Source organism: Papio anubis, chromosome 6 (assembly GCF_008728515.1).
Source record: "Papio anubis isolate 15944 chromosome 6, Panubis1.0, whole genome shotgun sequence".
In the NCBI taxonomy this organism is placed as follows: domain Eukaryota; kingdom Metazoa; phylum Chordata; class Mammalia; order Primates; family Cercopithecidae; genus Papio; species Papio anubis.
This window is the reverse complement of record NC_044981.1, coordinates 80,973,911-80,990,762: the sequence shown is the minus strand read 5'-3', so window position 1 is coordinate 80,990,762 and position 16,852 is coordinate 80,973,911. Positions and strand designations below refer to the sequence as shown.

General features: G+C 44.1%; 1 protein-coding gene across 8 annotated transcripts in view; it reads left to right on the top strand.

The window, feature by feature from the left end:
* Positions 1 to 12,462: 12,462 nt before the first annotated feature.
* Positions 12,463 to 16,852, top strand: part of SYNCRIP (synaptotagmin binding cytoplasmic RNA interacting protein) — a 35,922-nt gene continuing 31,532 nt past the window's right edge. For 4 of the 8 annotated variants that reach the window (XM_009205621.2, XM_021937577.2, XM_003897868.3 and 1 more), the window contains exons 1-4: positions 12,997 to 13,534; positions 14,881 to 15,040; positions 15,774 to 15,892; positions 16,014 to 16,121. In XM_009205621.2, the coding sequence (XP_009203885.1) occupies positions 14,893 to 15,040; positions 15,774 to 15,892; positions 16,014 to 16,121 (375 nt within the window). In that variant the 5' untranslated portion in view covers positions 12,997 to 13,534; positions 14,881 to 14,892. Of the gene's footprint in view, positions 12,577 to 12,996; positions 13,535 to 14,880; positions 15,041 to 15,773; positions 15,893 to 16,013; positions 16,122 to 16,852 lie in introns of those variants that run through there. The other 4 variants (XM_009205623.2, XM_009205622.3, XM_009205620.2 and 1 more) reach the window with 3 other exon arrangements.

Genomic DNA, 16,852 nt, shown 5'->3' with positions numbered 1-16,852 from the left:
ATTTACTTTCATTCTATATTTTTCCAAAGTGGAAACACATAAGATTATAAATTTGTCCCTAAGTGCAGCTTTGACTGCAGCCTATAAATATTACACTGAAATTTGGCTTTGACTTTGGAATTAAGCTAAAATCTGTGGTTACAATATTACACTTCATTTTTAGTCTGTGGAAGACTAAATTATCAAATGCTGACTTCGAAAGAATTCCTGGCGTCTGTAAATTTGTGTGGAGCCAATGACTATGTGGTTGGGTAGATTACCACCATCTTTAATCAGAGTAAGTCCAATATTAACACAAATAAGCCCTGTTATTTGGATATGTTTTTAATATCCAAATAAAGGAAAAATGGAAATCATTACAAATATAATATTAATATACTACATTAGCTTTTTTTTTTTTTTTTTTGAGATAGGATCTTGCTCTGCTGCCCAGGCTGAGTGCAGTGACATGGACATGATTCACTGCAGCTTTGACCTCCTAGGCTCAAGTGATCCTCCCACCTCAGCCTCGTGAGTAGCTGGGACTATAGGCATGTGCCACCATGTCCAGGTAATTTGTGTGTGTGTACATGTTTGTTTTTTGTTTTTTGGTTTTTTTTAGAGATGGGATTTTGCCATGTTGCTCAGGCTGGTCTCCAACTTCTGACCTCAAGCAATTTGCCCACCTTGGCCTCCCAAAGTGCTGGGATTACAGACGTGAGCCACTGTGCCTGGCCTGGAAATTCTTTATATCCTCTAAGAATGATGTTAAAGCAGAATGTCAAATTTGCCACTACCAAACTTTACTAGGTGGAAAAATTCTAAAACAATATGTAAACATCCATGGTAAATGATCTTTAATGCAGATATTATAAAGAGTATGAAAAAAAGGAAAAAACGGTAGAATAGTTAGAAAACAGCCTGCCTTAATTGAAAGCAAACATCTATTTAGTATGGCAAACATGCAGCAGATTCCCGCAGGAGGAATCTAGCAGGTAACAGTGCTGAGAAATTTATGTTCCTATATGATAGTCTTAGGCGTTTATAATTTGATGATAGAATTGCAATAATAATTAAATTGTTTTTAGAGATGGAACTCACTCTTTTGCCCAGGCTAGAGTGCAGTTCGAGATCATAGCTCACTGCAGCCTGGAATTTCTGGGCTCCAGAGAGCCTCCTGTCTCAGCCTTCCGAGTGGCTGAGATTACAGGTGCTAGCCACAGTTCCTGGCAATAATTAAAGTTAAAAAAATAAAATATCAGGTTTTATTTTTGTGTTCTAGAAGTTTATTTTATCATTATGATACTCATATTTGGCCTTGGTCTTGTTGAATATTGATTTTAATGCTCAGCTTTTTCTTATTCAGCCCAAATGTTTATTGTAATTCTATTTTGATCTTTAATTTTTTGTTTAATCCAAAATATACTTAGAATAATTTATTTTAATTTTTGTTTTAAAATCAAATTGGGCCGGGTGTGGTGGCTCATGCCTGTAATCCCAGCACTCTCTGAGAGGTCGAGGCGGGCAGGTCATGAGGTCAAGAGATCTAGACCATCCTGGCCAACATGGCGAAACCCCGTCTCTACTAAAAAACACAAAAATTAGTTGGGTAGCCGGGCGTGGTGGCGGGCGCCTGTAGTCCCAGCTGCTCGGGAGGCTGAGGCAGGAGAATGGCGTGAACCTGGGAGGCGGAGCTTGCAGTGAGCCGAAATGGGGCCACTATACTCCAGCTTGGGTGACAGAGCAAGACTCTGTCTCAAAAAAAAAAAAAAAAAAAAAAAAATTCCTGGGCATGATGGCATGTGCCTGTAGTCCCAGCTACTTGAAAAGAATCGCTTGAACCTGGGAGGCGGAGGTTGAAGTGAGCCGAGATCCAGTCACTGCACTCCAGCCTGACAACAGAGCAAGACTCTGTCTCAAATAAATAGATAAATAAATAAATAAATAAATAAATAAATAAAATCCAATTAAATATTCTAACTGGGGCATAATTTTTGACTAACCTTTTGTGGTTAATTTCTAGGGGTAGGAAATTGAATTCAGAAGATTTAGGCTATTCAATTTTGCTTTTTAAAATTTGTTGGCTGGGCGCGGTGGCTCACGCCTGTAATCCCAGTACTTTGAGAGGCTGAGGCGGGTGGATAACCTGAGGTAAGGAGTTCAAGACCAGCCTGATCAACATGGTGAAACCCCGTCTCTACTAAAAATACAAAGAATTAGCCGGGCATGGTGGTGGGTGCCTGTAATCCCAGCTGCTCCAGAGGCTGAGGCAGGAAAATCGCTTGAACCTGGGAGGCGGAGGTGGCAGTGAGCCGATATGGCACCATTGCGCTACAGCCTGGGCAACAACAGCAAAACTCCATCTCAAAAAAAAAAATTTGTTGCAGGTTTTTTGTGACATAGAGCATGATTTTTGTCAGCATTCTGTAAATGCTTGAAAAGTTGTATTCTCTGTAAATACCAAGTTCAACATATATATAAAATACTACTTTAAACTTACTAATAAAATTACTTAATATTATTGTCCTTCTTTATTTATTGTCAGCCTTAGCCTAGGAAAGTGCAGTATTAAAACCTCCTATGGCAATTTTAATTCCTTTTCATGCAGTTTTATTTCTTCCCATCCCTAAGGCTATATTTTCCTTCTGCCCGGTAACTACCCTTTCTATACTCTAACACTTACACCTCTTTTCCAGTTATAGAATGGGTTTTGAGCATTTTTAGACTTTGGGGTTTATATTTGTACTCTTTTCCCTAACCAACATTTACACAAAGTAAATATACACATGACTGAGTCTGTTTAGCAACTGATTTAATATTGTAAAAGTTATATTCTTCATTTATTTATATGCAAATTCCTCTATATAAAATTGCCAACTTAACAATAAATTTAAATAATTGTCAAGATCATGAAAAAGGAGGTAGATGAAAATATGCTTATATAACAGAAATACTCAAAGACTTTTATTATGGAATTGTTTGTAATGGATAAAACAAAAAAGCAAAAACAAACAAAAATCCATCCAAATGCTCACCAGTAATAGGATGGCTATAGAAATTATGAAACTTCTATAAAGTAAAATCTATGCAACTATTGAAAATTGAAGTATATGAAGTATGAAGTATACTGACAAGGGAACATGCCCAAATATACATATTAGGTGAAAAAGCTAGTTATGGTCATAAGATAACATGTATGATATGAAACCGTTCTTGTTAAACATGTGAAAATAATATTAGTATCTAGAGAGAAAAAAACTGAAAGAAATACAGATTATATTTTTATATAGTAGCTCTCTTTGGCAATGAGATTACAGGACATTTTTATTTCTATTTCATATGTTTATATAATGGTTGAATTTTTTACTGAAGCATGTATTATCTTTTATAACAAAAATATTTAAAATAAAAGTAGGACTACAGATATACAAGTTAGTAGTCTGATAAACTATATGATTATCCCTGTCTTCTTGGAGAATTCTGTGATTGAGTTATCTAGGACTTTTATTTCCTCATATGCTTCTTGCTGGCTTTTCATCTCTTCACTAATCTCTATGCAAATACAAGGAGAGAAGAACTAGTCACATTTTGTCAGCTGAGTTGAAAAAATAGACACAATAATGCAATTAATTTATATAAATGGTTAAGTCTCAAGTGACTCTATTCTAATTGGGTCCTTTTGTGCTAGATTAAAGACCTCAATCTAGCCAAATAAAGGGAGGGAGTATTATTTATTTTAAGGAAACATGTTCAGTAGAACTTTCTGCGAAGATTGGAAAAGTTCTATATTAATGTGTTCATCTCAAGTCACATGTAGCTACTGGGCACTTGACATGTGGCTAGTGTGGCTGAAGAACTGAATTTTAGACTTTATTCTATTTTTTTGTTTGTTTTTTGAGATGGAGTCTCACTCTGTTGCCCAGGCTGGAGTACAGTGGTGCAATCTTGGCTCCCTGCAAGCTCTGCCTCCTGGGTTCATGCCATTCTCCTGCCTCAGCCTCCCGAATAGCTGAGACTACAGGCACCCACCACCACGACTGACTCATTTTTGTGTTTTCAGTAGAGACAGGGTTTTACCGTGTTAGCTAGGATGGTCTCAATCTCCTGACCTTGTGATCCGCCAACCTCGGCCTCCCAAAGAGCTGGGATTACAGGTGTAAGCCACCATACCTGGCCGACTTTATTATAATTAATGTAAGTAGCCACATGTAGCTAGTTGCTATGGTTTTGGACATTTTCATTCTAGTTTAGAAGAAACTGAAGAAACAACAAAATGCAATTAACTTGGTTAAATGTAGTGAAAAGCACATGCAGAAGTGCTGGTAGGTTTCATCTTCATCTTGCTCTACCCTGGTCTGTAGCCTGTTGTTTTACCCAATTGCGAACCGTGGTAACCAACAGTGACCACAGGCCTGCCACCAGTCACAAAATAGCCATCTTTTTGAGACAAAAATCTCGTCCTGGAGTGCAGTGGTACAATCTCAGCTCACTGCAGACTTGATCTCCTGGACTCAAGCAGTCCTACCTCAGCCTCCCAAGTAGCTGAGACCACAGGTGTGCACCACTTTGCCCTATTAGAGATGGGGGTTTCACCATGTTGCCTAGGCTGGTCTTGAACTCCTGGGCTCAAGCAATCTGCCGGCCTCAACCTTCCAAAGTCCTGTGATTACAGGTGTGAGCCACAATGCCTGGCCAAGAACAGCCTTCTAGATAGTTCCTTTTCATGGTCTCACTCCAGGAACAAGACATGGCTGGCTTCCAGATTGTCCTGTAAGCTCTCCTCATTCTCCCAGCCTTGTGAAGGGCTGGTTAGTGACATTGCTCATTCTCCAAGTCTCCCTTTTGGATCATTACTTTCTCAGCTTCTCTTATCTCATATAAATTAGTATTCCCGTAATAAAACCTTTATTTCATAATACTCACAGTGGTTTTGCTTCCCTAAAGGTTTCCTCACTGACACACTTGAAATCTCTTACTCTCCCTTCCTCTCCAACTCCGTCAGTGATACAAAGAACCACCCAATTGCTCCCTTACTCCCTACTTTCAGTCCATCATTAAGTCCTTGGCAAACTATATGTGAAAATACACTGTGAATATGGCCACTTCTATTTCCTTCGCCACACCTTTAGTCCAAGTAACTGCCACCCCTCATCTGGTTCCACTTCTATCCTCAACCTCCAATAACTATTCAGTTTCTAAAGTTCTAAACACTAATTTTATTTCATCTTATGTTTGTTTGTTTATTTATTATTTATTTTTTGAGACACAGTTTCACTCTTTTTGCCCAGGCTGGAGTGCAGTGGCACAATCTAGGCTCTCTCGGCTCACTACAACCTCCGCCTCCCTAGCTCAAGTGATTCTCATGCCTCAACCTCCCCTGTAGCTGGGATTACAGGCACGCACTACCGTACCCAGCTAATTTTTGTAGTTTTAGTAGAGACAAGGTTTCGCCATGGCTGGTCTTGAACTCCTTGCCTCAAGTGATCCATCTGCCTCGTCCTCCTGAAGTGCTGGGATTACAGGCGTGAGCCACCACACCCTGCCCTAAATACTAATTTTAAACATTTGAAATCTTTCAATGATTTCCTGTGTAATCTGGCTTCCTGCTAACTTCTCCAAATTCATCCTGGGCCCTGCTTATTTATAGTTTCTGCTGTCTTATAACTTAGTTTGACATGACCTCTTATAGCCCCAGCTCTAACTCCCTCCTCATGACACTGATTCTACCTTTGGTTTTTTTTTTCTATAGGAATCTTCTGGTTCCAGACGCTGGTCCAATTAGTTGTGGCAAGGCAAGGATGAGTGGGTGTTGCAGAGTAAGACAGCCTAGGCTGCTCCCTTAGCAGGAGCTTTGGGTGGAGTCACCCTGGAAAAGAGCTTTCAGATACACCATGATGGACATGTTCGGTGAAAACAACTATCACAATAGTTTTCTTTTTTTGTGCAATGAATCATCTTGAAATCTGAACAACCAAAGAGTGCTCTTATTCTGGAACTCCATTTAGATTAGGATGGGAATACCTGGATAAAAACCATTGTTTGGGTTTACGTTTACATTACCCCTGTCTTTTTTGTAGTTACTGGTATATACTCTGTGGCTTCTGGTAATTTAATCCATTACCTTCTATCATAAAAGTTAAAAGCCAAAAAGCTGAAATGACACTGAGTTTCTAACCTTTAAAAAAAAAAAAAAAAAGGCCGGGCGCGGTGGCTCACGCCTGTAATCCCAGCACTTTGGGAGGCCGAGACAGGCGGATCACAAGGTCAGGAGATTGAGACCATCTTGGCCAACATGGTGAAACCCCATCTCTACTAAAAATACAAAAATTAGCTGGGCCTGGTGGCGAACGCTTGTAGTCCCAGCTACTCGGGAGGCTGAGGCAGGAGAATGGCGTGAACCCGGGAGGCAGAGCTTGCAGTGAGCCGAGATCGCACCACTGCACTCCAGCCTGGGCAACAGAGTGAGACTCTGTCTCAAAAAAAAAAAAAAAAAAAAAAAGATAAAACCAATGCAAAGAATGTTTAACATTTCTAGTATATTTAAAACATCAGCCTTCTTTTAATGAATAAACAATTATTTTAGCTCACTGTTAGATTTACAGAAAAATAAGAAGGTACAGAATTTCTGTTTACCCTCTCACCAACACCTCCTCCACCCCCTAGTTTCCTCTATTATTAACATATTGCATTAGTCCTGTATATTTCTTCATTTGTTACAATTGACAAATGAATACTAATACATTATTATTAACTAAAGTCTATAGTTTACATTAAGGTTCACTATTTGTTTTACATTTTATGAGTTTTGACAAATATATAATGACATGTCTTCATCATTACAGCATCAGAATAATTTCACAACTGTAAAAAATCCCATGTTCAATGTATTCATTTCTCCTTCCCTTCCCCTGAGCCCCTGGCAACCACTGATTTTTTTTTTTTTTTTTTTCTGAGACGGAGTCTCACTCTGTTGCCCAGGCTGGAGTGCAGTGGCGCGATCTCGGCTAATGGCAAGCTTGGCCTCCTGGGTTCATGCCATTCTCCTGCCTCAGTCTCCCGAGTAGCAGGCACTACAGATGCCAGTCACCATGCCCAGCTAATTTTTTGTATTTTTTAGTAGAGATGGGGTTTCACTGCGTTAGCCAGGATGGTCTCGATCTCCTGACCTCCTGATTCCCACACCTCGGCCTCCCAAAGTGCTAGGATTACAGGCATAAGCCACCGTGTCTGGCCTAACTACTGATTTTTTTACTGTCTCTATAGTTTTGTCTTTTCCAGAATGTCATATAATTGTAATCATAGAGTATATAGCCTTTTCTGATTGGCTTCTATCACTTAGCAATAAGTACTTAAGATTCCTCCATGTTTTTTTTTGTGGTTTTATATGTTATTTCTTTAGAGTGCCAAATAATATTCCATCCTGTATGTATCACAGTTTGTTTATTCATTCACCTATTGAAGGACATCTTGGTTGCTTCCAATTTTTGGCAACTGTGAATAAAGCTACTGTAAACATTGGTGTGCAGGTTTTGGGGTAGACATGTTTTTAACACATTCGAGTAAATACCAGAGTGTGATTGCTGGATTGTATGATAACAGTATGTTTAGTTTTGCAAGAAGCTGCCAAACTGTCTTCCAAAGTGACTGTACCATTTTGCATTCCCACCAGCAATGAATGTAAGTTCCTGTTGCTCCACATCCTCATCAGCATTTAGTGTTGTCAGTGGTTTGGATTTTGGCCATTCTAATAGGTATATAATACTATCTCACTGGTTTTTTTAAAAATTGATATATAATGTTTGTACATATTTATAGGGTACATGTGGTATTTTGATACATGCTACAATGTGTAATGGTCAACTCAGGGTATTTAGGATATCCATCACCTTGAACATTTATCATTTATTTGTGTTGGGGACATTTCAAATCTAGTAATTTTGAAATATACAATATATTGTTAACTATAGTCACCCTCCTGTGCTATCAAATCCTAGAATTTATTCCTTCTATCTAACTGTATGTTTGTACCAATTAACCAACCTCTCTTCAACATGCCTCCCTCCCCTCAGACTCTGGTAACTATTACTCTGTTCTCTACCTTCAAGAGATGAACTTTTTAAACTCCCACATGTGAATAAGAACATGTGATATTTGTCTTTCTGTGCCTGGCTTATTTCATTTAGCATAATGGTCTCCAGATTCCATTTATCTTGCTGCAAATGACAGAATTTCATTCTTTTTTTTATGTCTGAGTAATATTCCATTGTGTATGTATACCACATTTTCTGTTATCCATTCATCCACTGATAAACACTTGGGTTAATTTCATATCTTGGCTATTTTCTGTTTTAATTTCCAAGTCCCTGATGACATATGATATTCAGCATGTTTTCACATGCTTATTTGCCATCCGTACATCCCCTTTGGAGGGCTATCTGTTCACATTTTTTGCTCATTAAATTTTGTTGTTGTTGTTGTTGTTGCCAGGTGTAGTGGCTCATGCCCATAATCCCAGCATTTTGGGAGGCCGAGGCGGGTGGATCACTGAGGTCGGGAGTTCTAGACCAGCCTGTCCAAAATGGTGAAACTCTGTCCCTACTAAAAACACAAAAATTAGCCAGACCTGGTGGCAGAAGCCTGTAATACCAGCTACTCGGGAGGCTGAGGCATGAGACTTGCTTGAACCCAGGAGGTGGAGGTTGCAGTGAGCCAAGATTGTGCCACTGCACGCCAGCTTGGGCAACAGAGCAGACTTTCTCAAAAAAAACCAAAAAACAAAAGAAATTTTTTTTGTTTTTTATTTGCCTAACACTTGATATCAACATTTTTGCCAATTTTTAAACTAGGTTGTGTGTTTTCTTATTATTGAGTTTTAAGAATTATTTGTGGCCGGGCCCGGTGGCTCACGCCTGTAATCCCAGCACTTTGGGAGGCCAAGACGGGCGGATCACGAGGTCAGGAGATCGAGACCATCCTGGCTAACACGGTGAAACCCCGTCTCTACTAAACAAATACAAAAATTAGCCGGGCGCGGCCGCGGGCGCCTGTAGTCCCAGCTACAAGGGAGGCTGAGGCAGGAGAATGGCTTGAACCTGGGAGGCGGAGCTTGCAGTGAGTGGAGATGGCGCCACTGCACTCCAGCCTGGGCGACAGAGCGAGACTCCGTCTCAACAACAACAACAAAAAGAATTATTTGTATATTTTATTGTATAACAGTCTTTTATCAGATATGTGTTTTGCAAAGACTTTTTTTTCCCCTAGTCTGTGGCTTTTCATTCTCTAGACAGTGTCTTTCTTGGAACAAAAGTCTTTAATTTTTGATTGGGCAGGCTTTTTATTACTATGAAAATAAGATGTGAGAGATAGTGTGGCCCGGTGCGGTGGCTAAGGTCTGTAATCTCACCACTTTGGGAAGCCGAGACGGGTGGATCATGAGGTCGAGAGATCGAGACCATCCTGGCTAACACGGTGAAACCCCATCTCTACTAAAAATACAGAAAAATTAGCTGGGCGTGGTGGCGGGCGCCTGTAGTCCCAGCTACTGGGTGGGGGGGGGTGGCTGTGGCAGGAGAATGGCGTGAACCCGGGAGGCGGAGCTTGCAGTGAGCCAAGATTGCGCCACTGCACTCCAGCCTGGGCGACAGAGTGAGACTCTTGTCTCAAAAAAAAAAAAAAAAAAAAAAAAAAAAAAGATGTGAGAGATGGTACAGAACTTTTCTTGATTACTAGAAAGATTAGGTTGAATGGCTTCCATGGTCTCTTTCGACACTAGGTTTTTATGGTTCTACTGAAAAAGTGTGCTGTGAATTTTTACCATGTGAATTGAAGGGTTCCCTGGCCCATTATAAAATTAATATATGTTAATGGCAGGAAGTTTAGAAAATGCAGTAAAGAAGAAAATATGCCTTAAAAAAGAAAACAAAATAAAAACAGTGTGGCGGTGTGGCATTGACTGGGTGAAAGAATTTTGGAACAGTGAAAAATCCAAACGGGCCTGCCTATATTCCTCTCTTTCATTAGTTGACGACTCAACAGGGCTGCACTTTCTCATTGTTTCAAAGCATACAGGGATGAAAAGACAGCAATGAAACTAATGAATAATCTGCCGGGAGTGGTGGCTCACGCCTGTAATCCCAGCACCTTGGGAGGCTGAGGTGGGTGGATCACCTGAGGTCAGGAGTTTGAAACCAGCCTGGCAAACATGTGAGGCTGTGAACATGTGAGACAGTGAAACCCTGTCTCTACTAACAATATAGAAATTAGCCAGGTGTGGTGGCGGGTGCCTGTAATCCCAGCTACTCGGGAGGCTGAGGCAGGAGAATCGCTTGAACCTGGGAGGTGCAGGTTGCAATGAGCTGAGATCTCGCCACTGCACTCCAGCCCGGGCGACAGTGTGAGATTCCATCTCAAAAACAAACAAATAAACAAACAAAAAAACAAAAAACGAGCCCTGGCGCGGTGGCTTACGCCTGTAATCCCAGCACTTTGGGAGGCCAAGTTGGGCAGATCACTATGTCAGGAGTTCGAGACCAGCCGGCAAACATAGTGAAACCCCCGACTCTAACAAAAATGCAAAAAAATTAGGTCATGGTGGCGGGCGCCTGTAATCCCAGCTATTTGGCAGGCTGAGGCCAGGAGAATCACTTGAACCTGGGAGGCGGAGGTTGCAGTGAACCGAGATCACGTCACTGCACTCTAGCCCGGGCGACAGTGCGAGACTCCGCCTCAAATAAAAAGAATGCCAGTATCAAAGAAGGCCAGGCTGAAGCCAGAAAGTGTCTGAGATGAGCTGGGGAGACAGGTGGGACAGATCTTGGAGAGCTTTGTTGATCTAGTTAAGGATTTTGGCTGTTGTTCTAAGTGTAATTGGAAGCTAATGAAGGGTTTCAGGCAGATGCGCCATAGGATCTTACTCCCAATTAAGAGGGAAAAGGTCAAGGCAGAGAGAGAGTCTACACAGGAGACAGAGTCATACAGAAAGATGACCTGGGCTTTGAACAGATTAGAAGAGCTGTAAGAGTGGATTAATCAGGAGGCTATGCCATTAGTACAGGTGGTAGATAATGGTGGCTTTACCTGGGTGGTTGCAACATACAGATAAATGGAGATATATTTGGGAGACAGAATTGACAGGACTTGATTAACTGATATGGCAGTGTAGAGAAGGAAGTGCCTTGAATGGTCAGCTACAGCAATTCATGTGGGGGATGTTCATTGAGATGGGAACTCTGTACATGGAAGACTGGGAGAAGATCACGTGCTCAGTTTCTTGAAATGCCGATCTGGAGTGCCAGAAAGCCCACATAAACGTTGAGGGCTTGGCTAGAAAAAGGAATCAGATGTCAGAGACGAGCGAGAGATTTTAATTTGGGAGTCTTTACCCAGGTCAAGGCACTTTAAAAAAAAAAAATTTAACACCCAGGAAGGTCTAAACAAAGTGTTGTACGTTTCAGACCATTTTATTTCTTGTTTAATCTATATAGTATGACTCTATTTTCATAGTTTTCTCTTAAACATTTTGTTTTTCATGTATATCATTAACCACAACCTCTGCGTTGTGAACAAAAATCCCTAAGGCTGAAGTAGCTGAATATCACATATGTTTGACAGTAAGGAATCTGGGGTGGTGATCTCAAATCCTTACTAAACAGGTTGGCTATGTGGTGCTTTGGGTAAAACGTACTTCATATTTGATCCAGGTAGCTATGAAAATAATCTAGCATTTTATGTGCTTGTGCACTTTGAAGAGCGCTTATCTAACTTTTCCTCAAACCACTGATTTGTTATAGTACAGAGCTCATCTGGGGAACCAGTAAGCTCTTAAAAATAAGCTTTTTAATCAAAAGGACATTACTATTTTTCATTACAGCTGCCCTGTATAAAATTAGTATCCATATCGCGTCTGTAATTCAAATGCCTTTGTCTTCTTTCTTGTACCTAGTAAACGATTACAAAGGAAATGTCACTTCACCTAAGACTTAGTTGCCAAGGTTTTTTTTTTTTTTTTTTTAAAAAGAGACATTTTTCTCAAAGTTGTTCTGACCACGCAGCTTTGTGCAGTTTCAAGTTGCTCAAACTGTGCCAGGAGGAAGCCCTTAACTGCTTAAAAGGCCAAGGACTGAAACGGAGTATTGCACAACCCTTCACCACCGGGCGGTTTCGCTTCCAAATCTGGCCTTCGTGTCATCCCAAGGCGGGAGCCGCTCCTCGCTCCACTGGAGCCAGCCCTATTCCGCCTTCAAAAGCAGCCGGGGTTTCCTCGTCCAAGCCTGGGGCGCCCCTCCCTTCGCCCAAGGTTCCCGTGAAAGCCGAGCCGCGCGGCTGCGAGGAGGCCCCATTGTCCAGCTGGAGAGACCGAGTCTCGAGGGGCGACTCTCGCACTCAAGTACCGCCGGTCCGGCAGACCAAAGGTCCGCGGGTCTCCGCGCCGCTCCCCTCCCCCGCGGCCCCATTGTCTGCCTCGCCCCGCCCCGGGGGACACGTGCGCCTGCAGCTTCCCGAGGAGGAGAGTGCGGGGCGGTGGCAGTGGCGTGGACACCGCCTGGAACGGCTACGCCGTCGCGGAGCCGGGGGCGGGGGCCCGGCGCGCACAGACCGGTGGGTGCCCTTCGGGAAGCGGCAGTCGCACTCAGCGCCCACAGCACTCTGCACCGCCAGCCCCGGACTGGGCAGGGATGGGGCGGGCGGGAGCTCGGTGGGGGTGGCGTGCGCGTGGTGTCGCGGTGGGGGTGGGGCGGGGCGGGGTGGGGAGATGCCAGTCTCCTGACAAAGGAGAACGAGTGGGACACGCTGAGCCGGCCCACCCCGCCTGGAGGGGAGCGGGAGGGGGAGTGTCGGGAGGGGAAGGGGCGGGCCTTTCATTCAGTCTCGGCCCCTCCGCCGCCGCCGCCGCCGGAGCGGAAGGGCGGGGTCTTGTGCCTCCTCCACCCCCCACCTAAGCGGTGAGGAGCGGGGAAGGCGGTGCGGCGTGAGGGGCGGAGCCCGCGGGCGCGCGTCCCGAGGCGTAGGCTACGTCGTCACGTCAGCGCGGGAGAGAGAAAGAGAGGAGCCGACTCGGCAGGGACTAGGGGACGGGGCCGATAGTGCGAGCAAGCAAGGGAGGGAGTGAGGGAGCGTGCAAGCCAGAAGGGGAAAGGCGGCCACTCGTGCCTGAGCGACCGCAGAGGGGACTGGGAGCGGTGGGGGAAAGGAACGGGGGGCGGGAATAAGACAGGCTTAGAGAAGGCGGACAGAGGCTAGTGGTGGTGGTGGTGGTAGTGGGAGAAGGAGGAGCTGGAGGAGGGCAGGGGCTGAGGGAGTGAGTGAGTGAAGCGGACGCGCGACAGAGGGGAGGGAAGGGAAGGGAAAGGAAGGGGGGTCACGCGGGGGCGCGCGCGCGCACCGGGAGCGCGCTCGGAGGCGAGTGGAACTGGATCGGGTTTGCTGCCAGCGGCGTGAGCTTCGGCCGCCATTTTACAACAGCTCCACTCGCGCCGGACACAGGGAGCAGCGAGCACGCGTTTCCCGCAACCCGATACCATCGGACAGGATTCCTCCGCCTCAGCCCAACGGGGAGGTAACGACCGCCAGAACCCGGGTCTGGGAGGGGAGCTCCATGACATTGTGGAGTGAGCTGGGGGAGGGTGGCGCGGGGAGAAACCGGCTTTTCTGGAAAATGGATTCCAAGGGGGAGAAGAGCACGTTGACTGGGGCTGCCTGGGAGTAGGCCGCAGCCCGCGCCGCCACTTCCTCCTCTCCATGTGCTGCTGCCGTTCGGGCTTTGTCTGCGGCGCTCTGGGAGGAGGCGCCTCCACGGTCCCGTGGCCCGCACGGACCGCGAGCGGCTTCAGAGTTGGTGCTGTCGTGGCGGTCGCCGCGGCGCGGGAGTGGGCGGAGAGGAGTGGGTCTCGTCCCGCAGCCGTGCGGCGAGCTTGGGCGGTGCTCACAGTCCCGCGGGCGTTGGGCTGTTCGCGGAACGCCCTCACGCTGCTGGGTTGCCGGGCCGGCGCCGCAGTCACTGCACGGAGGGGTAAGGGGTGGGGACCTGCACCGCGCGCCACGGGTCACGTCTCGGCCGGGCGGGCGGCCGGGGGTCGCCGGCGCCCGGGGAGCGCCCGGGGCGGAGAGCCATGTGTCACGGCGGAGACGGCAGCGCTGGGGGGCGGGGAGAGCCTGTGGCCTGGCGCCGCCACTGCCTCGGTGTTTAGGGGCGAGATTGTGCTGCTGCAGCTTTCTGGGGGCTCCGACCGCGGCTTCGGGTTGATGTTGGGAACCAGTGATGGTCGTCTTGGTTTGGGATTCGTTGGGTTTCCGTTGAAGGAAGTTGTAGGACATTGGAAGGCGCAGAGCACGTGTTTCTAATGGGCTCCTGGCGGCCGCAGTGGTGAGACTGCCGCTCTCGGTGCGGAGTCGGGGGCGGGCTTTGGGGTGCGGGGTTGAAGGGTGGAGAAATTGGGTGGTGGGAAGGTGGCTTGTATGAGCGCTTTGTTCTTCGCTGGCTGTTGTTACCGATCTATAAGCGGCAGGCGGGAAAAGCGCGCACTTTGGGGGTTTATCTTTGAGAGAGACGAGCCCAGTTTTGCTTTCTCCACACACACCTCATTTTCCGAACGGGCACAGCTGCATGTGACAAGCTGGCTCGTACCCGTGCTGATTGGGCTGTATTTGTAATATGGTTTTTCCTAGGGAGTGTTAGCAGGTGAGTCAGGGGAGGTGCTAAGGAAGAATATAGTGAATCGGTCCTTCTGTGCCCTGTGCTCCAAATCTGGCTTGTCAGGCGATAGTGACTGTAAGGCTTTTTTTAAAGGGAGGCATAGGTTAGCTGGTGTAGTCAATGGTAGAGAAAGTAAAGATGGGGCTCTCATATTGTCCTCTATTCTTTTTGAAGATCCTAGTTTAATTTTGCTTATTGCGTTTGAACAGATCTCTGGAAACATGGCTACAGAACATGTTAATGGAAATGGTACTGAAGAGCCCATGGATACTACTTCTGCAGTTATCCATTCAGAAAATTTTCAGACATTGCTTGATGCTGGTTTACCACAGAAAGTTGCTGAAAAACTAGATGAAATTTACGTTGCAGGTAAGAACTAACACTTGCAAAATTACATTATGAAATTTTTCTATTGGATTTCTGGCTTTGAGCTAAAATAGCAACTTTTTGTGGTTTCCAATAAGTGTGGGAACTGGAGTTTTGCTTGTTGTGATAGCTGGTTAATTTAAGTTTGAAGTAGAGGTTAAGATGTATAGAGGGAGGGAGGAAGAAAAGGTTACGAGCTAAAGGCTGGCTTGCTTGCTGGCCTGATGGATAAGTAAGTATATGATAGTAGCAACAGCTGCTAATGTTGGGAACAGGCCATGTGACTTTTTTGAGTATTTTTATAGTAGGATTCTTCTTAAATAACTTGGTAACTGTAGACTCGTTTTCTTGTCTTTTTGGTGCGGCTGTTAACTTTTTCTGGTGATATTTGAAATGAGTAGAGGTTCAGTTGTCATGCTTGGTACTTTGTTGGTTGATTCTAGGTTTCGTAAGCCTGTATACTGTAGACATACTGTAGTGCTCAGAGCTATCAGACTTTGGAGATAAAAGATGTAAAAGAAGTTAGCTCATTATTACAAGTGTGGTTGGCAGGGCCTATTTGGTTCAGGATGCAGTTCAGAGTGGCTGAAGCGTGTTTTTTTTTTTTTTTTTTCAGATATGGATGAGGGGAGTGGAAGAATTGTAAAGGCACACATGTACCTGTATTGCCAACATAGTCTTCTCAAAAAAATCTTTTCTAAAAATATTAAAAGCTGATAACCTTTATTTTTTCCAGGGCTAGTTGCACATAGTGATTTAGATGAAAGAGCTATTGAAGCTTTAAAAGAATTCAATGAAGACGGTGCATTGGCAGTTCTTCAACAGTTTAAAGACAGTGATCTCTCTCATGTTCAGGTAATGTTAATGTCAGTGTGAAAAGAATTAAAACATTTGAGTAGTTTTGATACTGTCTGCTAAATTTTATTAGACTCAGATATGGTTATTGTTAAATATTAATGGAACATTTTTTTTGCAGAACAAAAGTGCCTTTTTATGTGGAGTCATGAAGACTTATAGGCAGAGAGAAAAACAAGGGACCAAAGTAGCAGACTCTAGTAAAGGACCAGATGAGGCAAAAATTAAGGTATGTCTTTCTATACTCCCTTTAGTTTTAAAGTTCTTTTAACTTTTCTAATTTTGGTAAATATTCCTTGCGTATGAAATGGATGTATGTTAGATGTTGAGATAATTCATCAATCTCTCCTAATTCCTGTTTTTTTTTCCATTTCTTATAACTATTTGTTTCTAAAGCAATTTGCTGTGAAGTTTATCATGTTATCCAGCTACTGATGTTTAAATCTTCTATTGGTAGTTCCGATAAAAGATTAAAAGAAATAACACTCATCATACCTCTAGATTATTTTTTGAAAAGCTGGAAAGCCAGCTTTCTGATAGTTGAATCCTGGTGGAGAATGTACACTTGGCAACTGTTTTTCTTAGGAGTCTCAAACCCCAGTGAATTTAGAATGTTAACCCTGCCGCCCTCCACTTCCGTCAGTATGGATTATTAGATTGTTTCTCAAAGCAGCTTTAACAGTCAGATTGTTTAGTGTGTATATGTAAATGAGAAACTGAGGCTAGGAAGGGAAGGCTCTTTTTTTTTGGTTTAAGATTATACTGAATGGCTTCAAATTCAGCTCAGTTTTGATCTTTATATTGGTGAGTTTTCTTATTTATAGACAATGTGGTGATCATATTACTTTTTAATCTGGTGTACTTTGTAGTGTGCCAGTGCTGTTGAGCCAAGAATATGGTTTAAGAAAATCAGTTAAGGGTATAGGCCTTGAGCATTGTTGTATTGGTGTGGACACAGGG